This window comes from Amblyraja radiata, chromosome 21, assembly GCF_010909765.2.
Source record: "Amblyraja radiata isolate CabotCenter1 chromosome 21, sAmbRad1.1.pri, whole genome shotgun sequence".
NCBI classification, from domain to species: domain Eukaryota; kingdom Metazoa; phylum Chordata; class Chondrichthyes; order Rajiformes; family Rajidae; genus Amblyraja; species Amblyraja radiata.
Genome location: NC_045976.1, coordinates 25,529,477 through 25,555,713, shown reverse-complemented (window position 1 = coordinate 25,555,713; position 26,237 = coordinate 25,529,477). Strand labels below are relative to the sequence as shown.

General features: G+C 41.3%; 2 protein-coding genes across 4 annotated transcripts in view; one reads left to right on the top strand and one right to left on the bottom strand.

Moving 5' to 3' along the window:
- Nucleotides 1–4,635: 4,635 nt before the first annotated feature.
- Nucleotides 4,636–6,706, top strand: LOC116985206 (secreted frizzled-related protein 2-like). Its single transcript, XM_033039794.1, has 4 exons — nucleotides 4,636–5,214; nucleotides 5,653–5,822; nucleotides 5,976–6,068; nucleotides 6,227–6,706. Exons 1-4 carry the CDS (start codon nucleotides 4,922–4,924, stop codon nucleotides 6,535–6,537), a joined length of 867 nt encoding a protein of 288 aa, XP_032895685.1. The 5' UTR covers nucleotides 4,636–4,921; the 3' UTR covers nucleotides 6,538–6,706.
- A 3,853-nt stretch (nucleotides 6,707–10,559) lies between these two features.
- Nucleotides 10,560–26,237, bottom strand: part of hdac10 (histone deacetylase 10) — a 32,599-nt gene continuing 16,921 nt past the window's right edge. For all 3 annotated transcript variants that reach the window (XM_033039790.1, XM_033039792.1, XM_033039791.1), the window contains exons 13-21: nucleotides 24,502–24,569; nucleotides 23,806–24,088; nucleotides 22,780–22,870; nucleotides 21,529–21,611; nucleotides 19,796–19,852; nucleotides 18,496–18,577; nucleotides 15,418–15,606; nucleotides 13,827–13,977; nucleotides 10,560–11,492 (exon numbers count right to left, since the gene is read on the bottom strand). In XM_033039790.1, coding sequence (XP_032895681.1) covers nucleotides 11,485–11,492; nucleotides 13,827–13,977; nucleotides 15,418–15,606; nucleotides 18,496–18,577; nucleotides 19,796–19,852; nucleotides 21,529–21,611; nucleotides 22,780–22,870; nucleotides 23,806–24,088; nucleotides 24,502–24,569 — 1,012 coding nt within the window. In that variant the 3' untranslated portion in view covers nucleotides 10,560–11,484. The remainder of the gene's footprint in view (nucleotides 11,493–13,826; nucleotides 13,978–15,417; nucleotides 15,607–18,495; nucleotides 18,578–19,795; nucleotides 19,853–21,528; nucleotides 21,612–22,779; nucleotides 22,871–23,805; nucleotides 24,089–24,501; nucleotides 24,570–26,237) is intronic.

Here is a 26,237-nt window from a genome sequence, read left to right as displayed (position 1 = left end):
GGCCAATTAGAGAAACTATCCTTTACCCCCTACCTCCACAAAGAATCATCGAAAGATAAGTGTAACCTGAGATTATAATCATGGTAATCCCACAACACTGACATACATGTGTGCCTCTCCAAATGAGAGTGAATTTAAACGCCTGTACATGTCTTTGCCTCAACTAATTATTCTCAGTTTGTAACCAGTGGGGCACGCACAAAAGAAAAAAAGTCAATGTAAATCTCCTGAAGACGATTGTGAGACAAATCTGCAAATTAAACACAGGTGTAATTTCTACATGGTGAAACCAAAATTTATAAAAATGACCTTTATTAAAATCTGGCAATGTGCACTTTAAACACATGTATTTTTTATATTACAAATCGCAAATTGTGCCAGACTCATCTTTAGGTTCATGTGTGCCTGCACTCAGTTGAGAGACCCACTGTGCAGCCAGGAGGATCAGGCATATTAGCAAATAAATAAATGATGGGTCTTTGTCCCAAACATTATGGAGGGCACTGTATATTTGGTAGTGTTCCCAGGCTATCCTTATACTAGGCACCTTTGCCACTCATGTGCCCCCCTGGGGGTCTCCCTTGTTTGAGGGGTGTCTCCACCAGATCCTGCCATGTAATGTCCTGCCGAGGAAGGCCCCCAGACTATGGTCCTCCCCGACAGAGGCTTGCCGTTGGCTTTACCAAGCTTCAGTGAGTCCCTCAGCACGTACTCCTGCAGTCTAGAATGGGCCAGTCGGCAGAAGGGTCTCAAACCGAAACATCACCCATTCCTTCTCTCCGGAGTTGCTTGCCTGTCCCGCTGAGTTATGCCAGCATTTTGTGTCTATCTTTGGTTTAAACTAGCATCTGCAGTTCCTTCCTACACATATCGGCAACATTCCCTGACAGACCTCTCGCTCTGCTGGGAATTCTGATAGCAAGTGCGACATTAAGCATAAACTAAACTGGCTCCCTAACAGACAATACAATTGTAGACTTACATTTTTGTCATTCCAGTTGAATGGTGTCAGTGACTCATTGTCTGTGTGGGTGGAAGATTGCAACCTTCTCCCCATATTAGATTAGATTAGATTAGATAGCCTTTATTGTCATTCAGACCGAAGTCTGAACGAAATTGCAGCAGTCAAACATACAATACAATACAATAAAAAACAACAATAAACACATATTAACATCCACCACAGTGAGTCCACCCAGCATCTCCTCACTGTGATGGAGGCAAAAGTCTTAGGGCTGCAGTCTCTTCCCTCCTCTTCTCCCTCTGCGCTGAGGCGATACCCCACCGGGCAATGTTAAAAACTATCCCGCGGCTCAATCACCGCGCCCCGGGGTGGTCGAAGCTGCCGCCCACCAGTCCTGCTGACGCAGCCGCTGGCCATTGGCCGAACCCCGGACTCAGGCCACCACCGCCAGAACACCGTCCCAGCCACCGGAGCACCATTCCAGCCCCGAGCCGGATCGCCCCCACGTGAGTACCGTTACCGTCTCATCCCCGCGCCAGGCCGCCCCGACATGGGCGCCGTACCTCCCTCGGGCTGGGCCGCCCCGACATGGGCGCCGCACCTCCCTCGGGCTGGGCCGCCCTGACATGGGCGCCGCTCCTCCCTCGGGCTGGGCCGCCCCGACATGGGCGCCGCTCCTCCCTCGGGCTGGGCCGCCCCGACATGGGCGCCGTACCTCACTCGGGCTGGGCCGCCCCGACATGGGCGCCGTACCTCACTCGGGCTGGGCCGCCCCGAAATGGGCGCCGTACCTCCCTCGGGCTGGGCCGCCCCGACATGGGCACCGTACCTCACTCGGGCTGGCCGCCCCGACATGGGCGCCGCTCCTCCCTCGGGCTGGGAACGCCGTACCTCCCCGAGCTCGGCCACTCCGACGGAAGCACCGTTCCTTCCTCGGGCCAGGCCGCCCTCCCGGGAGCGTCACAGCCCCTCACGGAAGCACTGTTCCAGCCCCGAGCCGGGCCGCCCTCACGGGAGCGAGCTCAGGGCGAGTCCTAGCGGGCTCTGCCTCCTGAGCCTCGAGGTCGCCAGCTCCGCCATTAGGCCTCAGCGCAGACGGAGGCAGAGAAGGGGAATACGACAAAAAAGTCGCATTCCCCCGCAGGGAGAGACAGCAAGCCCCGTTTCAACCACCCCCCCCCCCAAACACAAACTAAAAACCAAAACTAGACGAACCAAAACGAAATAAACAACACAAAAAACACAAAACAAACAGGACTGCCGGTGAGCTGCTGCAGCCAGAGCCGCGCCGCCACTCCGAAGTTTGATTCCCTTGATCCCTTGATTCCAGTAGCCCCTAGAGCTCTATCTAACTCTCTCTTAAATCCATCCAGTGATTTGGCCTCCACTGCCCTCTGTGGCAGGGAATTCCACAAATTCACAACCCTCTGGGTGAAAAGGTTTTTTCTCACCTTAGTCTTAAATGGCCTCCCTCCCCTTTATTCTAAGACTGTGACCCCTGGTTCTGGACTCGCCCAACATTGGGAACATTTTTCCTGCATCTAGCTTGTCCAGTCCTTTAATAATTGTATATGTTTCTATAAGATCTATGAGTTCTATAAGATATTTGACATTAAAACAATGTTGACTCTCAACATTGCCCTCATCAGCCATCTTAGAACCCACAAACCAGTGTGGTAGCAGATCACCTCAATCCCTAGGGATTCAAACTCCAGTCCTCAGAGCTGTGAGGCACCTAACATTAAGATTCAGTGAGACAGATAAGGACGAGGTGGGACTGTCTGGTTTTTAATGCACTTGAAAATGAAGTGTGAAAATCATCAATATTTATAAAGGGCATTCAGACTGACCTCTATGTTGCCAATTCTTTAAAATGGTGAGGGAGTCAGGCATGACCTCTATCTTTGTATCTAGTGCCTGAGAGCCAGAGTTGATACCGAGGAGTTTAATCACCTGGTTTAGTTTAATTGAATTAGAGTATGCATGCCAATCACCAGTTGTCCCTAGTTTTCACTGCACATCTCGTATGTGTATGTGACGAATAAACTTGACTTTACTTATAACTTTCAAAACTTAGATGCTGAGATGCTTCATTTTCTTTAGCATTTCTTTCCACACAAACATGTTAAATATGTGAACTATGACCAGCTTGCAGTCTGGAGAAGGGTCTCAACCCAAAATGTCACCTATTCCTTTCCTCCAGAGATGCTGCCTGACCCGCTGAGTTACTCCAGCCCTTTGTGTCTATCTACACTTTACAAAGGAATGGTTTACTGTTTTAATTATTTGAAACCAATTATTTATCTTATCTTTGGATCTGAGGATTCTAAACTTTGGCTCTGACCATATAATCCTGATTTCTTTCCTTCTTGCATCCACTACAGTTTTGTGGGTTGTGAGGGCAGCTGATGGGGCCAATGTGGTGACCACAGACTCTCCCAAAGATGGGGCTGATGTAGCAAATTACAGTTCTTCTTATGACAATCCAATGATTCGGGTGGACATTGAAGATGCAACTGTTTTGCTGAAAGAGAAAAGATCTTGTTAAGCTATCCACCAGAATTTTTTTTTCAAATTAATCACTCACATCATGCTTTCTGATATTGCCTGATTTGCCAATGTAGAATAAAATAGATAAACTAAGGTATATATGAAGTTCAGGTGTGAGAAAGAAACAAAGACAGAAAATGCTGGAGTAACTCAGCAGGTCAGGCAGCATATCAGGAGGACATTGGTGTGTATAATTTCTGGTCAGAACACTTCTTTAGAAACTTTTAGTTTGGATTCCAGTACAGGCATCCAGCAGCAGGGCTGATCGATTTCCATAAGGTTCTGATTCTGCCACTGAAGCAAGAGAAATGGTTAAAAGTTCAAATCCTCTCCTGATCCATATATTCTTATCTCCTGAAATCTGAACTGTGCTGGAACGACTATAAAACCCAATACTGCAAAACCCAAATATACAGCACTGTATAACTAGGTTAGATTGGTTTATTAATATCAAAAGATGCTGCCTGAACCGCTGGGTTACTCTTGCACTTTGGTGGATAGCTTAACAAGATCTTTTCTCTTTCAGCAAAGCAGTTGCATCTTCAATGTCCACCCGAATCATTAACTTTTCTTATTAATATGTTGGTCCATTTGTGAAGAACAAACGGTTTCCCTGGTTGTAAAATGTTACAGTGGATGGAAAGCGGGCATTTCAAGCATGAGTTTCATAGAGGATTCCGCGATTTAAAATAAAATATTATTTTAGTCATTTAGTTCATTCATTTTGTGTGACCTATCTATCTCCTTGGATTAATGGAAATTAGACATGACGGCGTTGACAGGAGAATGTTGGATGACCGAAGGGAGGCCGGCCAGTCTGCAGATAACTAACTTACCACAGAAAGTATCCATTCAGATTTAACGAGTTTATCTTCAATTCTTCCAACCTCTTACAGGAACAGCAGACGTCCAAGAGTCAGAGAGGTGTCTCCAGTGAAATGTTCGCATTCAATAGATGAGACGATAGATAGACAGTTAGCCTGGGCAGAAACTCCACTCGGCAATCCAGCCCTTTGTTTTATTTCTCACTCAGCCGTTTGTCAAAATACCACAGAAACAAAGAAGATGCTGGCGTCTGTCTGTCTCTCCACTGGGAATTAACGCGAGTGGAGTTGGATCCGTATCGGGGCTGTTAGAGATGCTTGCTAATTAACGCTTAATGTTGTACAAAGACACCTTGCCGTTCAGGCAGGGAGCGTAGACTGAAGACCAATTCGCTGATGAGTCCGTGCAGACTGAAGAGGGTGTATTTACAACTCCTGCCTTAACTGTAATCACCACGATCAATAGAAATTAAGTATCTGAAATACTTTGCCGGACCACTGACAGAGACGGAGGCAAACTATATAAATAAAGCAATAAGCACGGAATAGTTTAGAGTTACAGTTCTCATTGCACTCTGCAAGGATGACGCGTTGTAACCGGGGACATCTCCTTTCGCTGCTTTGTGCCCTACACGCAGTGCTCATCAATAGCTTTGATATAGGAATATCGACCAAGTGCGTGGCCGTGCCGAAGGAGATGGGACTATGCCAGGATGTCGGCTACTCAGAAATGAGGCTTCCCAATTTATTGGGCCACACCACCCTCGGAGAAGTAATTCCCAAATCGGCCAAGTGGGAGTCGCTGGTTCGGACCGGCTGCCACTCGCAGGTGGGAACTTTCCTCTGTTCCCTCTTCGCTCCAGTTTGCTTGGATACGTGAGTACTATGTGGCCATCGCCGATGTCCTTGTTGTCCAGTTACTTTTAGAAACATAGAAAAATAGGCGCAGGAGTAATGTCATCCGAGCCAGCACCGCCATTATGTATGATCATGGCTGATCATCCAAAATCAGTACCCCGTTCCTACTTTTTCCCCCATCCCATGATTCCTTTGGCCCTAAGAGCAAAATCTAAATCTCTTGAAAACATCCAGTGAATTGGCCTCCACTGCCTTCTGTGGCAGAGAATTCCCCAGATTCACAACTCTGGGTGAAAAGTTTTTCCTCATCTCAGTCCTAAACGGCCTACCCCTTATTCTTAAACTGTGACCCCCGGCTCTGCTACTGTTGTGCCTGTGGTTTGTGGTCACTGAATAATTAAGGACATTATACTGATGCTGAAGAATAATTATTAAAGTCTCATTGTATTGTTGCAGTTTCATCCAGCCGTGCCGGAGTTTGTGTGTAACTGTTTGGGACAGTTGCAATCAGGTGCTGACTTGCCTCGGTCTGTCTTGGCCAGATGCCCTTTCCTGCGACCGATTCCCAGCGGATGAAGACACTTGCCTGACATCGACCAGCTTGGAGTCCACACACTACCGAAAGCGTAAGTCACGGCGCTGGGTAAAATAACGGGAGACATTTCATGTCAACACTGTCACTTCCAATGTTAAACACCAGTTGTTAACCATTATTTGTTATACGAGGCATAATTTCAATCGGCTACACTTGTTTGTAATATTTTGGTTTTGCTGTTTAGTTTTTCCAAAGCCGACCTGCCAGGGCTGCCCAAGTACAGAGGAACCCGGTGCTCTCAGGAGAGTTTTGCAGACATTTTGTCAAAACAATTTTGGTAAGTTTTTTTGTTTGGAATTTTATTTCAAATAAATTACACCCAAAACCGGGCCATTTAAACTATCCTAGAAGAAGCAGACGGCATTATGCTTTGCCTTCGATGGTACCTGCGCCTATCTGAACATTAATGGTTGTATATTGTTGGTCTCTCGGCAGCTGTGAAAGTTACCCTGGCCAAAAGGAGGAATGGTTCGGAAAATGCCGAGTATAACGTGGCAGGGCGGGTGGAGATGATCAGCCCCGGCTCGTTGTTTCCCTTTGGTACCCGGACTGTTATTCAGCGGTGGCTTCTCGTCAACGCAAACTGTGTGCAGAAGATGATGACCCGCAACAACCGAGCTGGCCAGTACGTTCTCATTGGCGACGTTCAGGACTCGTATATAATAGTAAATAAAATCTACTTGTGGCACAGAAAAGACACTCAACTGACGCTTGCCGCTCGGAAATGGAAACATCATAAATGCTAACTTGATGCCATTGTAACATAGTACTTGCGAATACACTAGCTATTGTAAATATAAAGTCGTATACAATAATGTGCACATTGTGAACGTGTGGATTAACAGTAGACCCCAGTAGCTGGAAAGTATGCCATGATTATAAGTGTAGATGTATACTGTTGTACATAAATATCAATTAAACCACAATAGTGTGAAGTTTTCTTTGATTTCAGCGGCATCTCCAGCAACTAAAGATAATGGGGCCGGAATTGTCATTCAAATTTATGAAAGTAAATAGTGCTATGTAATCTATGTGAAACCAGTACAAAAGACGAGGATAAATGCTACAAAAGTGACACAAGTGCTGGAGTCTTTAGAAGGGTCTCCACCTGAAACTTAATCTATCCATGTTTTCCAGCGATGCTGCTTGACACACTGTTACTCCAGCATTTTGTCCTTTTGTGTATTATCCAGCATCTGCAGTTCCTTGTTTCCACAGCGATAAATGCTAGTTGAATGCAACAATACAATTGCCACCTTTATTGCCACTTTCTCTCACTTCAACCCCTTTCATGTTGTTTCTATAATTTGATTTTGCACTGAATGTTTTTACATTAACTTACTCGTCATCAGTCCTGATAGCAGGGAAACAGGCCCTTTGGCCCAACGTTCATTCTGATCAATATGCCCCATTTATGCTAGTCCCACCTGCCTGCACTTGACCCACATCCCTCTAAACCATTCCTATCCATGTATCTGTCCAAATGTCTGAAGGGTCTAAGAGCAACTCTATCTTGCTTGAAACATCACCTATTCCTTTTCTCCAGAGATGCTGCCTGGCCCACTGAGTTACTCCAGCATTTTGTGTCGATCTTAAATATTATACTATTTGCCTGCCTCAACGACCTCCTCTGGCAGATTGTTCCATACACCCACCTGAAATATGAGCCTTTTTCTGTTCTATCAGTTGGATCCTTGAACTTGATTACAACATCTGTGAAAAAAAAATTACTTTCAGGTTCCAATTAAATCTTCCCTCTCACGTTAAACCTACGTCCTCTCGTTCTTGATTCCCCTATTCCGGGTAGATAAATAAATACAACAGGAAGTGCAAAATAGCAGAATGGTACCAATTTGTAGTGCAATCTGAAGTAGTGCAATAGAAAATAAACTACAATAATGAGATAGAGTTAAGTTTATGAGTACATGGCAGCATATCCTGGAAGAGCATGTGAAACGTGATTAGTTCAAGAGTCTGATGAATGTGGGAGATAATCTGTTCTTAATCCCAGAAGATATAGGGGAGAAAAGGGAATGGTCAGATGGCAGCCATCCTTCAGAATGCTTCCAGTTTTCCTGATGCAGCACATCATGAGGATGGACTGGATAGAAGGAAGTGATGAGTCTGTGATGGACTGGGCTGTGTTCACCACATTCAGACAGTAAAGAGAAGGGCAGTTGCCATACCAGATTGAGGTGCCATCAGAATACTTTCTGATGGCACACCGGTAGAAGTTTGAGAATCGTCATGGTCTTGTCAGATGCACAAGGAAGTAAATATACTGATATGATAAATAGACCAAAGTCAGCAGGGTTTCATTAAAGGGAGATCTTGCCTGACAAATCTGTTGAAATTCTGAGGAAGTAACAAACAGGACAGACAAAGGAGAGTCAGTGGATGTTATTTACTTGGATCTTCAGAAGGCTGGATTATATAACTTGGAGGATCAACATTTTTGGTGTCTTTCAACAATAAATTATACTGACGTAACAATTTTCATGCAACACAAAATCCCTAGTTGTTTCACAATAGTTACACAAAATATACTTAAGGAGCTACATGAGATATTAGGTTAAAAGACCAACAGTTATTCAAAGACTTAGTTAAAATACCATATATAGAGAAGCTATGCTTAGTTGTCAAATGCACTTAACTCTTGCGTTCGCCTAGGGCTGTTTTGAGCTTTGTAGTACTGCTGGAGTTCCATCATACAATCCCGTAGCCTTCAACCACCCTTGGACTGCTGGTTTAGTTACATCTCCAACCTCATGATGCACTACTTATGAATAGGTTGATTACTTGTTGTACATCTGATCACCAATCAATAATCTTTATTCCTTTTTTTTTTTTTTTTAATATATTTTTATTAGAAGTAGACATATTATAAAGTAGTTACATATTATAGTAAAAAGACTTATCATATACATCAGTCATACATTATTAAAATTTTCAATTATCAATTACTTCTGCTTCTAGTGTTTTTATTTTTTATAGAAAGAGAGAGAAAGAGAGGGTAGAAAGTTACAAATTAAAAAACCCCAGAAAAACAGAGGAGGTGGAATGGGTTACCTGTAATACGTCAATGGAGATAGGTTCGTAGATTATAAAGTATAGCTTTTCATCTGATCCCGAGTTCAAGTTTCAGTTGGGTCCTCGTGTTGTGCCAATCTATCCCTTCAGATAGTTAATGAATGGAGCCCAGATTTTATCGAAAATATCTTGTTTGTCCATTAAGACAAGTCTAATTATTTCTAAGTATAGGGTCTCCGACATTTCCGTAATCCACATATTAATTGTGGGGGTTGTAGGGCCTTTCCAAAATTTTAATATTAATTTTTTCCCGATTATTATACTGTAGTCGAGGAAATTTCTTTGGTTTGTTGTGAGGAGCTACATGAGATATTAGGTTAAAAGACCAACAGTTATTCAAAGACTTAGTTAAAATACCATATATAGAGAAGCCATGCTTAGTTGTCAAATGCACTTAACTCTTGCTTTCGCCTAGGGCTGTTTTGAGCTTTGTAGTACTGCTGGAGTTCCATCATACAATCCCGTAGCCTTCAACCACCCTTGGACTGCTGGTTTCGTTACATCTCCAACCTCATGATGCACTACTTATGAATAGGTTGATTACTTGTTGTACATCTGATCACCAATCAATAATCTTTATTCATAGTTTGAGCTCCTGACCAACTTGTCCATGCAGACCACGCTGAATCAATCCCATATGCCTGTGTTTGGCCCTCATCCCACTAATTATTTCCCATTCTTGTCCCTGTCCAAATGTCTTTTCCATGATGTAATAGTACCTGCCACCACCACTTGTGTCAAAAACCTGATCATCAGATCTCCTTTAATTTTTCCTCAGGCCTATGTCCACGAGCTTAAGGCTCCCTGCCCTGGGAAATAATGACTGCGTCCATCTACCCTATTTACGCCTTCCATGGTTGTATAACCTGCTATAAGGTCAATATTATGATGACAGATATTTTTTTTAAATATTAAAAAGAATTTTTTTTTATTGGTGCCATTTCCCAAGTTAAGTTTAGAAATACAGTGCGTAAACAGGCCCTTTGACCCACCGAGTACGCGCCAACCAGCGATCCCCGCATACCTTACACACACTAGGGACAATTTTTACATTTACCAAGCCAATTAACCTACAACCTGTACGTCTTTGGAGTGTGGGAGGAAACCAAAGATCTCGGAGAAAACCCACGCAGAACACGGGGAGAACGAACAAACTCCGTACAGACAGCACCCGTAGTTAGGATCGAACCAAATTCTCCGGTGCTGCAAGCGCTGTAAGGCAGCAACTCTATCACTGCTGCCCGTTGCAGCAATGTTCCTGGCGACTAATGGGTAATTCTGAAGTGTTAACAATCCAAAGCACAACTCCAAGAAAATGCTAAATAATTATAATCTGAGAATGAAGCAGATTCTAATTACGTTTAAAATAAGATAAATGGTATCTGTGATACATGATTTTTAAGAGGTTTCTTTCCACAAGCAGGAAAGAGGGCAAATTGATTACTGTCTGTGCAACCTTCTCTTCGGTCTGAGGAAGGGTCTCAACCCGAAATGTCACCAATTCCTTCTTTCCATAGATGCTGCCTCACCCGCTGAGTTACTCCAGCATTTGTGTCTCCCTTCGATTTACAAACTCTGCAGTTCTTTCTTAAAAACTTATCTTAACCTTTATAGATGTTAGCTTGCAATTGGAATACCTTTATTAATTAAATAAAAATAGACAGGAATGAATTTGTAATTATACAGTAACTTTATTTGTTGAGGAAATTTTGAAAAACTTCACAGCAAGTCTAGTTACAACTGTTGTGCACAGTAGAATGGGGTAACTAGCTTGCATACAGCAAGATCATGATAGCAGCAATTAGATGATGGCTCAATTGAAATCATGTATTTCCATTGACTGGTTAGTATGCAACAAAAGCTTTTCACTGTACTTCGGTACATGTGACAGTAAAATAAACTCAAACTAGTTAATTGATCTGACAGTATGATTCAGGGAGAAATTATGGTCATACAAAATCATAAACATGAGTGGTCTCAGTCATAACAGGCAGTGAATAGATTTTAAAAGAAAATTAATATATGGTAACTTTGCATATTTCAATATAAAAATGGACCCTCTGTAGTCCTGTTCTTCCAGTTTTATGATGCATAAAAGCAGCAGGTAATTCCATAGCTCTGAACATTATGATTCCCTGATAATGCATTTGTTCCCTTCTTCATGCAAATAGTATTGCATATCCAATCAAAAACTATACCTGATCACTACTACGAATATAAATTAATGAAATACATTAGACTAAACCTATTTTAGGTCTAAAATACACTCCAACAATGATTCTATATATATTCTGTCTAATCAGTTGATTAACTTAGTGTTTGTTACTTCATCTTCATGAGGAATTGATTAATATTGCGGAAGAGCACACAATCACCAGAATAGTTCTATAGGTCATGGCCCCGAATGTGATAATTTAACATTAGGCACAGTACAGATTAAGGTAATTACTTTTGCATATCAATTTATCTTTAAAGACCTACTACCAATTAACAATCTCCATCAAAAATATGATGTCAAAATATCAATGTCGATGGTTTCCAGAATCTTGAATCTGCATATTCCATGTTTTTTTTCCATGTGCAATTTCAAAACAGTCAACTGTTTAATGCACTGCATTTAGGATAAAGAAAAATTGCATTACATATTCAGCAAAAACAATACATAATTTAAACTTGAAAATATAATTGAAGTTTCATACCATATTAGTTTTGGGATATAAAGAATTAACCTTATAACTGTTGTACTTTTCACAAATGGCTTCCTGAATAACCATTCGCTAAATGATTATTATTCAGTACTGGCCTCAGAAGGAGCCGCTGCCTCACAGCACCAGAGACCTGGGCACAGGGTCTGAGCTCCCGATGCTGTTGTATGGAGTGTGTATGTTATCCATGTGACCGCACAGGTCCCTCCAGGTGCTCTGACTTCCTCCCACATCCCATTGGTCACTATATTAATTAGTCACTTTAAATTGCCCTTTGTGTCTAGATGAGTGGTAAAATCTTGAGGTTGTTATAGAGACATAGAATCAGAGAGCATGGTAACAGGCCCTTCAGCCCACCAAGTCCAAGCCGATTATCAACCACCATTTACTCTAATCCAGAACATCGCATTTTATTCTCCTCACATTTCCAACAGCTCTCCCCATATTTTCCTACTGACCTACACACTAGTGTTAATATACAGCAGCCAATTAACCTAAACAACCTGCAATCTTTGTGCTGTGGAAGGAAACCCACAGTCAGATAGAATGTGCAAATTACAGCTAGTACCAGAGGTTAGTATCAAACCCAGATCAGTGGAGCTGTGAGGAGGCTAACTGCGTCACTGTAGCACCCCTAAGTTAATCGAGGGCCTTAGTTTCAAAGCTGTTTAGTTCCGGGCCCATACTAAAAAGAAGTGTTGATGAGAATGTGGGGAGAATAAAACATAGGATTAACATGGTATCGGTACTAATGTGTGCTTGATAGACAAAAATGCTGGAGAAACTCAGTGGGTGTGGCAGCATCTATGCATATACGCTCCATAGATGCGGCCTCACCCGCTGAGTTTCTCCAGCATTTTTGTCTACCTTTGATTTTTCCAGCGTCTGTAGTTCCTTCTTAAACAATGTGTGGTTGATGGTCAGCTTGGATTCAGTGGCCCAAACAACATGTTTCTGAAACGTATCGCTCTATGATTCTAGAACTCTAAGAGGCTTGAAGGTTCATCTGTGCCTTCTTTAGACAGGTTAAAGCTACAAGGAGAGAATTTGGGAAGCAGAAAGGGGTGGGGGCAGAAGATGTGGTGGAGGGTGGGATTGTGTTGAAGCTGTTGGATAATGATGTCTTGGATGTGGTGGATGGTGGGATGAAAGGTAAAGACCAAGAGAACTTTATCCCGGCTCTGTCTGGGAGGTCGGGGGCAGCAAGAGCAGAGGAATCAAGGATGAGGGCTCCATCCACAATTGCAGAGAGGAAAACTATATTTGTAGTAGAAAGAAGACATCTCAGAAAACCTCAAACTTGAGAGCAGACGCAGTGGAGACATTAATTGCGAGAAAGGGATGGTGTCCTTTGGTGGGTGGAACTGTAGTTTAGGTTGCTCTGATAGTCAGTGAGTTTGTAGTAGATGTCTGTGGATTGTCTGTCTCCCAAAATGGAGGCAGAGAGATCACAAAAGAGGAGAGAGAGGTCAGAGATGGTCTGTGAATTTGAGGGCAGGATAGAAGTTGGTGGTAAAGTTGATGAAATTGTTGAGTTCTGCATGGGTGGAGGTAGTGACCCCGATGTAGTCATTGATGCAGCGGAGAAAGAGTTGGTGAATGGTGCCTAAATATGTTTGGAACAAAGAGTGGTCAACATAGCCAATGAAAAGATCAGGCAGAGTTGGGGCCCTGCTCCATTACCATTTTCCATTTCAGAATGGTGAGGCAAATGCATTTTCCATAAGGGTAGCACAGTGATGCAGCTGGTAGAACTGCTGCCTCACAGTGACCAAGACCCATGTTTGATCTACATCGCGAGTGCTATCTGTGTGGAGTTTGCATATTGTCCCTATTTCAGGTTTCCTCCAGTTGCTTCGGTTTCCTCCTAAGACGTGGGGGTTTGCACATTAATTGGCCTGTGTAAATTGCCTCTATTGTACAGGGGGTGGAAGCGAAAGCTGGATAATATAGAACTAGTGTGAATGGGAGATCAATGTTTAGCATTGACTCGATGGGCGGAAGGGCCTGTTTCCATGCTGCAACTTTCAATCAATCAATTAATTCAAAAATCAATATATTTTGGGAGAATTAAAAATAAATTTCATGTTAAAAAAAACAAAGGACCATTGATCGTTAGTTTCTATAGTCCTTCTTGTTTGAGGAAGCTATAGCAGTTGCATGTATTAAAAAAAAGACTGGTCTTGGATTGCATTATTTGAATTTCCTGGATAATCTAATGTAAAGGCTTTTTTGCTTACCACTCTTCGGAAGTAATTTCCAATGCTGGTTCAGTTCTTGTGTAAGTTTCATCAACACAAATGAATTTTCTTGATTTAAAACAATAGATCTTATTGAAGGTAACGGATCGCCTAGCAAGGAACTTGTCAAAGTCTCCACAAGATCAGAGGCCTGAGCAAAAAAAGTTAATATCTATTTTAAGCTCACATTGAAATATATATATTTAAAAAATGTTCAATAATTTTAAAGCAAACCATTGCTCTCAAGAATCAATTTAAAAGTTCAGCATTTCCCCATTCATTCCACCTTTCCCTATATCATGTATTTTTCTCCCTGAACAGTCTTTTTACTACTTTAACTTCTTATGTCCTATCACCAAAGTCATGGAGTCTTCCATTGGCAATGGCTTACTCAGTGAATGGTGACAACAGGACCTGTTGTCATACAGACTCCCAGTTCTGAGGAAGGGGCGTGGATATTCCTGCTGCGGCCCAAATGCTATTTGTCTTAGTTCTTTTTAGTTTAGTTTAGAGATACAGTGCGGAATCAGGCCCTTCGGCCCACTAAATCCGCACCGACCAGCGATCTCCGCATATCAACACTACTCTATACACACAAGGGACATTGTACATTTATACCAAGCCAATTAACCTACAAACCTGTAGGTTTTAAGAGTGTGGAAGGAAACCGATAAAACTCGGATAAAACCCACTCAGGTCATGGGGAGACAATAGACAATAAACAATAGGTGCAGGAGTAGGCCATTCGGCCCGTTCAAGCCAGCACCGCCATTCAATGTGATCATGGCTGATCATCCACTATCAGTACCCCGTTCCTGTCATCTCCCCATATCCCCCGACTCCACTATCTTCAAGAGCCCTATCTAGCTCTCTCTTGAAAGTATCCAGAGAACCGGCCTCCACCACCCTCTGTGACAGAGAATTCCACAGACTCAAAACTCTCTGTGTGAAAAAGAGTTTCCTCATCTCCGTTCTAAATGGCTTACCCCTTATTCTTAAACTGTGGACCAGACAAGCACCCGTAGTCAGGATTGAACCCGGGTCTCTGGCGTTGTAAGGCAGTAGCTCTACCACTATCCTACAATGCCTTCCTTGGTTTCAGAATACTGTGGGAACTTAGTAAGTGTAGACACATTCCTTCTGATCTTCACATGTACATTTTATTACAGAGGTCATAAATATGTTTAACTCTGCAAATAGGATTGATTTTCTCCCTAACTTCCTTTGTGTTTAACTGTTGGGGTTAACTGTCACATCCCTGCTAACTATTGGTAATTCAGCCAGAATTAAACCTGCAGATTGGAATTTGACTAATGGACCAAATCTGCAAAAAAGTGTCTGAGAATATCTACAATATTTGTTTTGTAGTGGTAGTTAGTGGTGCATTGCAGCCACAAACGTGCAGCAACAAAACTTTTGTAATCTTGTATTAACATACATCAGACAAGAGATCAGGAGCCTGGAATAAATGTGACAGGATTGACAGTTTGAAACCTAAAACTAATTCAAATTAATGCAAATCAAATATGTTAAATTACAGCAAACACAAATGAATCTGTAGCCCCAAAAAATCCAATTAATGTTAGCATACCTGGGTCATTACAAGGATTCGACCTTCAGCAAGCAACTGGAGTAAATGTGTCAAGTGAGCTAGTGTAACTGCTTGAATGCCAGTATTATCTCCCAAGGCAAAAATCACCAGTTCAGGCCTGTGTTCGTATGCCACAGGTAAAATTAACTCAAATGTTGCATGAAGAAGGTCCCCATCACATTCATTACCCTGCAATAAATAAATTGCAAATAAATTGCTCATATTGTACATGTTGTTTTATTTCTTACATTTTGATTAAACATCTTTTGAAGCTGATGCATCTCTTTATTGGGACGGGGTGCTCAAAGAGTTGGGCTGAAAAGCCTGTTTCCACACTGTATCATTCTATGACTATGACTCTAAGAGGCAATGGACTGTTGCAGGCTATTACAGATGGGGTAGTAGACTCAATGTTAGCTACATTTTTATTTTCCCAACTCAGAGGAGTTTCTATGTTTCAATAAAAAACTAATCCTTAAAGCCTCTACTTCCATGAAAGATACAATTTTTCCAAACGCTGGAAATTATCTCTTAAAATTGCAAGGACTGGCCCAAGAAGTGTCAAAATATATTTTGATCAGGTAGAAACAGAGAAAAATGAAAAGGTTCTAAAATCTACTCTTGCTGCGGTCACAAATTTGAAAAAATGTTTTAAACCTACGAGTCTACACTAAATAATTAAACGATAAAGATACACATTTCATACAACTTTGCAAGGACAATGAGAATATTTGTGGGTGACAGCAAGAAATGATGGAGGTGATCCAATATCAGTGTTTTAACCTTGGATAACTTGGGATACTTTCTTACAACAAATGGACAAATATTTCATACACACTGTGCTTTTCTCATTGTTCTGAATTATGATAATATTAATTCAAGGGCAATATTTGTTAACGTTCAGTTGTCTCTTAATCTATTTTTCTAAACCTTGAAGATGTCAGTGTTTGAACAATACACACCATTCAGAAACTTACATTGTAAATTCCTGACTAAAAATTACTGATAAACCATGTAATTTTGTTGCACCGCAGTTTCTGTTCATGCAGTATCAAAGACCAAAGCCCTATAACATTGTTCCAGTTTGTTTTCACCCAAATCACTTCTGGGACCAATAAACATGATTTACTTGTGCAGTATTCTGTACATTCCACAGTATGTGGATATACCAAAGCACCACCTAGCAAAACCATATTGCTGAAGTGCTGGAATTAAAAATGGGCCATATCAATGAATCCATCAATGAAGATTTCTCCTTCTGGCAGTTGTAAAATATAAATATTATCATCTTTATCATAAATAAGTTTCTCTAATAGTGGCCTAGCATTTCATTAGGTTACTCCGCAGAAACAAAGATTGTTGAGACTGCTTCAATTCTTCTAATCAAAAACATTTTATAAACAGGGAGATTCTGAGCATAATAGAGTTATGTTTTATTGTCATATGTCCTGAAACAGAACAATTACATTCTTACTTGCAGCAACACAACAGGCATGTAAACATAGTACTCAGTAGGTACCATAATAAACAACAAAAAGATGTTCAATAAATTAGGAAAAAACACAATATATTGCAAAAACAAAAACAAAGCCCAAAATTAAGGCAATTCAATCAAGGAAATCGTAGTTCAGAGTTTAGTTGGAGTTCTTTTAGTGTTCAATAGCCTAATGGTTATTGTGAAGAAGCTGTTCCTGAACCAGAACACTACAGTTTTCAGGCTCCTGTACCTTCTTCCCAATTATTACAGAAACAAACTTCGAGTTCTGACAATTAAAAGAATGGGAATCCATTTTTTAAAAATTGAAATTATAGTGGAAAGAATCAGATTATTATTAATTTCTATAAAGATTTGTTCTAATAATGCATGGCTCTGAACTGCAAAAGACTATATTATTACTGCACTATATTTGTAATTTATTGAACTTTTTTTCTCTTCCACCGTTATGTACGAAGTTTACATATTCACATAATCTGTTGTGCTGCAGCACGTAAGCATTTCATTCTCCCATCCGGGACATGACAATAAAACACTCTTGACTTGACTAGTTCCTTATCTTCTTTCATATGGTGAATGAGCATCCTGATCACAAGTTGGCAGATGAGAACAACGCAAGGTGCATCGACAGTCTCTGCTGGCTATGGATTTTTGGTCTGTCCAACTATAGCCAGGATTATGATTTTATTTGATTTCATTACCATGATTTGTTTAGGGAACTGAATTTTGTGGTATGTCACAGAACGCCTGGGATAAATAAAGTTCTATCGTATCGTATTGTTCCGTAATTATTCACATATTGGCTAGCATTGGACATGAAAACACTGGAAAAGCTGCAGAGTAGATTTATCAAATGTTTCAATCATGAAGAGAGATGTGTGTTTTGTTATTCTCAGAGTCTGAAGAGGACCTGACAGAGGGATATTACATTATGAGGGGCATAACTGCTAATGTGAAAACTAATGTGAAACTTTTTCCCACTAGGGATATGTCTAAAACTCGAGGACATAGGGTTAAGGTGAGATGCAAGAATGTTGGAGAGGAGCAGAAGATTTTTTTCTCACACAGAGCGTGTTACAATCTGGAAAGGTGAAGGTATTTAAGAATCAGTTGCATGAGCACATGAATCACTCAGGCACAGGAGGCTAAAGACCAAGTGCTGCTAAGTTGGATTAGTTCAGAGGGGCACGATGATAGACATGGAAATAGTGGGTCTGAGGGAGCCTGCCTCGGCACTGTATTTTCTTTTCCACTGTCCTTGGTATTCCTCAACATTCACCTCCAAATACTGAAGAAGGGATTGTCTACGAGACAGTACGAACAAAAGTCATGATGCAGGTTTATAGGGGCTGAGTAGATTAAAATGTGGGTGCCGGCAGGGGTCACAATTCCTTGTGTGGAAGGATCAAGTTTGTTCACTATATTCCTGTATCCCTGAACCATCTAACCAGTTACCGCAAAGAGTTTTCAACTATGAGGAATTTCAAATTGTCTCATTAGAGGAATATAAAACATTCTCCTGAACTTAAATTTGCATGTATTTCCCTGATGAATAAACTGTCATTGACATTATTTGCACTTACCTCTTTCCAGCAAATTGGGATAAAGTAATTGTTTCTCCCCTTCTCCTTCTGTTTCCCACATATGTTCACCACTAGGATTTTTCTGAAAATCACATTTTTTTTAAAAAGGATTTTAAATATCAGTATTTCTTAATTCGCACAATTTATCTTTTATTCGTTTGAACAAATCAGGTAAGGAATTCCAAGGATCTGCAACACATTTTCATCAAGTTATTAAGTTTCATCAATTTATAAAATAGCCTCATAAAAACAATATATGGACCCTGAATGTTCAACTGTTTCAACAAGATCTCATTGGTTCAGAGTACAAACCACATTTACACCAGTGAAGGGGGGGAGGTGCCCACTTGATAACTCCAATGATATACTGGCACCTACATGCCTAATCTTTGTTGTCTCATTGTTTAAATGTGTAAAGGCATTTTAGATACTAATGTGCCATTGGGATTGGGTCTCTTGGTTAAACATTTAGCTTGTGTGTTTGTTAACATGTAGATAGCTTATTACTGAATGTGGTTTGTTATTGTCCTAATGCATAAGTGTGTATAAGCAGTTTAGATACTACTTTGGCATTCAGTTTGGTTTTCTTGGTTGAACGCTTATCCTGGTGTTATAGCATGTACTTTGTGTTTTAACAATCATTTAATGTATAGCTCCTGAAAACATCCATTTGTAAACTGGGGGAACAATTTTGAAACCCCTTCTGTGCTTCACACTGGCTTAATTCAGTGAGATCATGTCTTTACCATATATTCGTTAATGCCTTTGGTTTACAATCTATCAGTTTCAGATTTAAAATTAACTAGGTTAATTATTTAGCCCCGTAACTAAATAAACTAATATTTCCTGTTTGTGGAAGAGACTTCCTGTTTGCCGCATTCCTACCACTCCCTGCATTTAAAAAGATTTCCTAACTTTAGAAAAGAACGGACTGTAGCTGTAAGGCAACATTTCTAAGGACCGGATCAGTGAGGACAGATAAAATAAGCACAGTCCACCATAATTTCTGACAAATTAATCAAATTACTTCTTAACCTAGATTTCAGCAAATAATCCTTATGTGCACAGCAGTTTCTTCATTCAAGCTTTTAAGCCCAGGTATTATTTTGGGAACTCTATGCTGCTCTCCCACAGAGATGATCATATGTTTTCTAGGGTGTAATTTTTGAACTTGTCTCTGTGTGATCCAAATATGATCCATTTTGGATAAAACAGTGAGCAGGGTTTTGAACAGCCATGACATAATTTCCTAAGAGTTTAAAATTTTAAATACTGTTTGAGATAAGCAGAAGATTCTTACTCATCAGCTTTAACATCATCCGGAATCTCAGCATCTCCAAGCACCAGAAGCAAAACTCTGAAGGAAAAAGATACACATACTTCACGGCATTAATATGCAACTATTTTTCAAAGTGAAAGGACAAAGGACATTTATTGTCACATACACCAAATGGTGTAGTGAAATTTGAGTTGCCATTTGCAGCACACCAATAAAAATAAAACACAACATTAAAGAAGAATTTAACATAAAACATAAAAACACCCCCCCACAATGGTTCCCACTGTGAGGGAAGGCAGCAAAGTCCGGTCCTCTTCCTCTATGTTCACCCGTGGTCGGGGCCTATTTGAGGCATCCACAGTCGCGGCAGCCCGATGTTTCAGGCCCTCTCGCCGGATGATGGAGCTCCGGCGTCTAAGGAACACTCTCAACGGCCTGGAGTGTCTGGAACGGCCGCTTGCTGCCAGAGACCGCAGCTCCCGAAGTCCATAGTCGGAGCTCCAACACTGGCGATTTCGGTGGAAGATCCCAGGCTCCGCAGTGTTCAAAGTCACCGCCGCCCGCAGCTGGACGCTCCGCAGACCTCTCAGCACTCCGGAGCTTACCACACGGCGACCCGGGTAAGGCATCACCCGCTCCGCGATGGTGCTTCAGCGTTGCGCCGCCGCCGAAGCTGAATTTCTGGCCGGTCCCGGCAGGAAACGCCGCTCCAGCCCCGTTGATAGGCCGCGAGGAGAGGGCGAAGATGCGGCTCGGAGGATAGACGCATCTCCGACCAGGTAGGGACTGAGAAAAACTGTTTCCCCCTTCCCCCCCCCACATAAAAAGACTAGAAGACCTATAAGACAAAAGTTTTAACGCACTAAAAATTAAAAAAAAGTGAAAGGACGGACAGCTGCAGGCAGGGCAGCCATACTCGCCGGCGCCCCCACTCGACAAGTCCAGACAATAACTGAAACATTATAAAGGTGAAAGTAACGTTATGTTAAGAACACAATAAAGCCGTCACATCCACTTATGACTAAATTCATTATTCCATTATGCCACAAAAAAGATTCATCGTTATTATATTTGCTTTGGACCAAAACATTTCAAATGATGTGGGTTTATCTACAAGGTCAGAGAAGTACAATATATGGCAAATACTGCTTGTCTAAGTTAAAAGAAAGCAAAGACTTGAAATCAGAAAAAGATTGTGAAATTTAATGTTGAGCATAATACATTTGAGGAAATGCTGCTTTACTTAAAAGTGAAACATGTTTGTCTCAGTCAAATATGCTGGAAAATATTTAGGTAAATATTTCTTTGTCTTAAAATAGGGCAACCCAGAGACAGTCTTTCTTCACCCGTGACTTTTCAAAGTTCTCCATTCTCTCTGAAATCCAGCAGTAAAAATAGGGAACAGTGGAGACACTGGTTGGTATGTAATTCTGGCCTTTTCTCTCTAAATTTGAATGTTATGAATGTCAGTAATAGGTTCAATTTGTAATCAGTGTTAAACTCAGTTACAAGAGACACTGCAGTTAATATATACAATGAACTAGACAGGTCGTTGCATTGGTCCTGATTGTTCTTCAACATTTCCTACAGGATGCAAAGGATTTTTTAGGATCAACCAGCAAACGTTCAATGTCTAGGGGAGGGCAGGTAATATAAATATACATACATTTATACTTTAAGAACAACAGGCATTAAGAGTAGCAATTTGATGAAAAACAAGTTATCTATTTAGTCAAAGCTCACAAATTATATACCTGCTTGATCCAACAGTAATGCTATACTGTGCTGCCACAACACTAGATGATAATGAAGGGGCTACCACAATGCCATTTCGAACCTAAGTAACAGGAAGCAAAGTTGTAAGAACACAATACTGGTTCTGCAATTAATTAACATCTTCAGCAAAGAGGCTGAGCTCAAACTATTGCAATAACTCAAGGATGCCACATAGGTCTTTTTGTTAAAACTTACATTTCCACAGTACAAAGAGAAAGCGTTTAAGGAAGAGCCCCTTGGAAAAAAGGAAGAGATCTGTCGGGATCGAGGATGAAATTCAGAACTTGCACCACAACTGCAACTGCTTTGTGACCTGACAAGCATAGCAAGCAAACCCTAAATTGACTAATTTAAAAGTCTAGATCGGCTCTAGTTGAGCATCCTTTTTAGGAATGCCATTGTGAGAAGGGTTGTGTTTAAATTCCAGCTGCAATGTTCGATAAGCACGTGCTGAGGCTTTGGCTTGTGTGGCTGTGGCAAGGAGGCTGAGCTGAGGTATAGACGAGAACTGTACTCTTCAGACTTAGTGTAGTCGGAATGGCAGTTAGGGCAGTGGCATGATGAGAGAGATCGGGGAGCTTTCAGTGTCATTTAGTGACTCCATCTGTGGGAACTGAGCCTATGTTTGTCCAACTCCAGCTCCTCACTCACCTTGTCAGGGAACTGGAGCTGGTTGGACAAACGCAGGCTCATCTGGGATGCTGCAAGGATCATAGATAGATTTTGATTGCTTTCAATTAGTATTTTCCATCCAGTTCATAGGGGCAGGTGGTCACAGGTAAGAGTTAAGGTGTTGCAATATAATTGATCAGGTGCTCTCCAACTATTATTGTTAGATCACGCAGCAACGAATCAAAACAAAAGTACTGGAGTAACTCAGTGGGTCAGGCAACATCTCTTGAGAACATAGAAAGGTGACCTTTCGGATCTGGACCCTTCTTCATCTTGAATTTAAGGGAAATTCCTAGATGTTCTAGATTCCAATTTTCCCCATGGCATATATTATTGCTCAAGTTTTATCACGAATATCTATTTGGTTCAAAACAAGCAATGCAATCAGTAAATGAATGCAAACAATGAAACATATATACAAAATAAATTATGTTTGTTATTATGTCTTTCTCAGAACATGAAGAATGGAAGAATTAATCATTTCTCTCCCCGATTACTGGCAATTTGTTTTAATATTACAATATGAATGCATGGGCATAAATATGTATGGCATCTACCTCTCTCTTGACTATTTTATCAATGAGCGGAAAGATATACCCCAACGACGGTAAAATAATTTTGTTCTCCAGTTCTGCAGTATCACCAGCACTGTGAAAAAAGTTAAGAAATTATGTCAAATCTTCTGCCGATTTCAACTCACCCAGTTGATTTTAGATTGTGCCTCTGATAATGCTTTATTACGTCAGTCGTGCAGCACAGAAACAGGTCCTTGTGCCTAGCTTGTCCATGCTGACCAAGATGCCCCATCTACACGTCCCACCTCCCTCTGTTTGGCCCATATCCCTCTAAACCTCTCCTATCCATGTACCAGTCTAAATATCTTTTAACGGTGCTCATAAATTTCTCACTTCAGAAATCTTTCTGAGTATATATTCTTTGAATATATGCAATGAACTTTAATGATAGCCCGTAGAAATAGTCCATTTTACTTTTCACCTATTTTTAAAAAACTATTTTTACCTGCCTCTCCTCAAATTATTGAATTCTTGTTGAGGTATGCACTCAGTATCTGGGCTAAGCAAAACATTTTAGGAATACATTTTCTATGATTGCTAGCATTACGCAGGAACATTGGATGGTGGCTGCAATTATTCAGCACATTTAGCTCCAATGATGTCAACAGGCACTGAATGTCATAAATTACAAAATATGAATTTCACCCCCATTGAGTCTAACTGTTTAAGCAGGGATTTATTTTAATTTCCACTCGTACACTTCCAACAGGGATGTGGAAAAGAGTGGCCAATTTCTCATCTGTTACATCCACAAATGACGCACTCTACCTTTGCCCAAAGGCCAGCAAACTAAAAACAACCTTGAATTAAACCAAAAATTTTCTTTGATAGCATGGCTCAGCAAGGACTTTAACTAATACATTCACTCAGGCACCAATCCGCAGGGACTGCCTCATTACCCTATTCTCCCACACATTTCCTCCTCTTATTACACACTTTATTTTCCCAGGTCCTCATTGATTACACATTAGCTATTTCGTCTCACACACAAGGTGCCTGTGCAACAACCTGAGCAGAATGCCAGCTGAGGAGAATGTTTTCTTTGCTTCTACTTTAAGGCATTGGTCCAACTTTGCCGACTTCACTTCATCACCAGCCCATGCAGTTCTTACAGAGGGAGTTAACACAAGAACTTTCTTCATGTGGGAATCCATGAATTCATCAAAATCTTGCTTCTCTTTGGAAAGCATTGTAATTTCTTTCTCTGTAGTTGTGATATCCAATTCAAAATTATGCTCTTCAGTACAGCAGTTCAATTTCTTGAGTCTTGGGTCTTTAATAATGATACCTTCTGAAAATGTTTTGCAAAGTAGAACACCGTTTAGTATTGCATATCAGTTAATCCGTATTTAGCCCTATATTACCATCATAGAATGAGCAAAACAAAATTAATAAAAAGTATATATTTGAGACAAAACTAGCTTCTGCTTTCACAACGGAGTATGACTGTCTACTTTTCCATTTCAGAGCTCAACTGGACCGATCCAATGCGCTCAATTTAATAAACAGAAAGTACTGCGGTGTTCAGATACTACATCATTGGAATCGCTCTACCTCCGCAGTCACATAAGGGGAGTCAGATTGTTTAAACAATCATCTGTATGAAAATTTATTTTCTAAATATATTGGTACAAATTTAAAAGAAGCCCTTTCTACAAAAATGCCGCACACAAGTAGTGTATATATGACTGAAAAAAATATTACCGTGATACTTCAAACATTTCCAGTATGGCTGATGTACAGCTGTTACATTTTGAATTGTTTCCACAGCACTGTATTAAGGGAAGAAAAAAAGTAAACATTTACTTACTGTACACTGAAAAGTACGACAGACAAAATTTGGTTGCATAGTGATCACATTTCAATATCACATCGCAACTAAACCTAAGAACAAAAAACAGAAGCTCTGCCATTCAGTAAGACAGAACATAGGTCAAGGTCAAGTCAGTTTATTGTCACATGTACCAATTAAGGTACAGTGAAATTCGAATTACTATAGAGCCATTTGAAAAAAAAGCAACAAGACACAGAACCACATAAAAGTTAACATAAACATCCACCACAAAGGATCCCCCACTTTCCTCACTGAGATGGATGGCAATAAAGTCCAAGCTTCTTCCCCTTTTATTCTCCCACGGTCGGGGCAGTCGAACCATCCGCAGTCGGGGCGATCGAAGCTCCCGCAGTCGGCGGTCGAAGCTTCCGCGTCAGGGCGATCTCAAGCTCCCGCGTCGGAGCGATCGTACCTCCTGCGGCTTTGAGTTCCCGAAGTCGGTCTCTAACTAGAGACCACGAGCTCCACGATGTTAAAGTCCGCAGGTTGGTGCCCCAAAGTCGATCCCAAATAGGGATCGCGAGCTCCGTGTTGTTAAGTCCGCACGCTCCCGCAGTGGAACTCCCGAAGTCGGTCTCCAGCAGATGCCGCCAACTCCTCGACATTATGCCGCAGTGCTGACGGAGATCCGGTACAGAAAAAATATCGCACTCCGTCAATGTAAGAGATTAGAAAAAGTTTCCCCCAACTCCCCCCCTCCCCCCCCCCACATAAAACAAGCTAAAGAACACTAAAAACATACATTTAACACATACAAACAAACAACAAAGAAGGAAGGGACAAACAGACCGTTGGCGAGGCAGCCATTGCTGGCGCCACCCGGTGGTTCGTCCATCATAGAATAGTAAACATAAACCATAAAATAGTAAAATAGCCAAACATGAGAGCAAGACCAACTCTTATCTGTCTGCAAATAATCCATATCCCTCAATTCCCTACATATCCATAAGCCTATCCAAATGTCTCTTAAATGCCACTATCATATCTACCTCAACCATCATACCCGGCAGCATGTTCCTGCCTTCACCACCTTCTGTGTAAAATAGTTAGCAACCAGGAGATCTGGTAGGTGTTCAGCGAACACTTGCTCTTGGTTTAACTCCCCTTCCCATTCTCACACTGACCTTTCCGTCCTGGTCCACCTTCATTGCCAGAGTGAGCAAACTGAAAGAACGTCAAAGGAAAATCTCATGTTTGCTTACAACCCCATGATATGAACATTGAATTCCCCAATTTTAGGTAACCTCTAACAATCACCCCTTCTCCCTCCCCTTTCTTTCCCAGTCCCCACCCCCAACCCACCTCGACCTGCTCAGAATTCTCCTCTTCTACTCCCCCCAATTCTCAACTCTTCAATCCTTTTGTTCCCCACTTTTTCTGCACCTCTGGCCTTTGTCAAAACAGTTGCCTCTCAAAACCCTACCTCAACTGAGTTCACCTATTACCTGCCATGCTTTGTCCTGCCCCATCTACTAGTTTTCTTCATCCCCCCCCCCCCCCCAAACAACCCGTCTGAGGAAATCCTGACCCAAAATGTCATCTCCAGGGGTGCTGCTTGACCTGCTGAGTTATTTCAGCACTTTGAGTCCCTTTTTTGTCACTATAC

What these genes read in the sequence shown, in the direction of transcription:
- LOC116985206 (XM_033039794.1), top strand. Translation starts at nt 4,922, where the DNA reads ATGACGCGTTGTAACCGGGGACATCTCCTTTCGCTGCTTTGTGCCCTA. An exon ending in GCTCCAGTTTGCTTGGATAC is followed by an intron (nt 5,215 to 5,652) that starts GTGAGTACTATG and finishes GTATTGTTGCAG; the next exon opens with TTTCATCCAGCCGTGCCGGA. An exon ending in GTCCACACACTACCGAAAGC is followed by an intron (nt 5,823 to 5,975) that starts GTAAGTCACGGC and finishes TTTGCTGTTTAG; the next exon opens with TTTTTCCAAAGCCGACCTGC.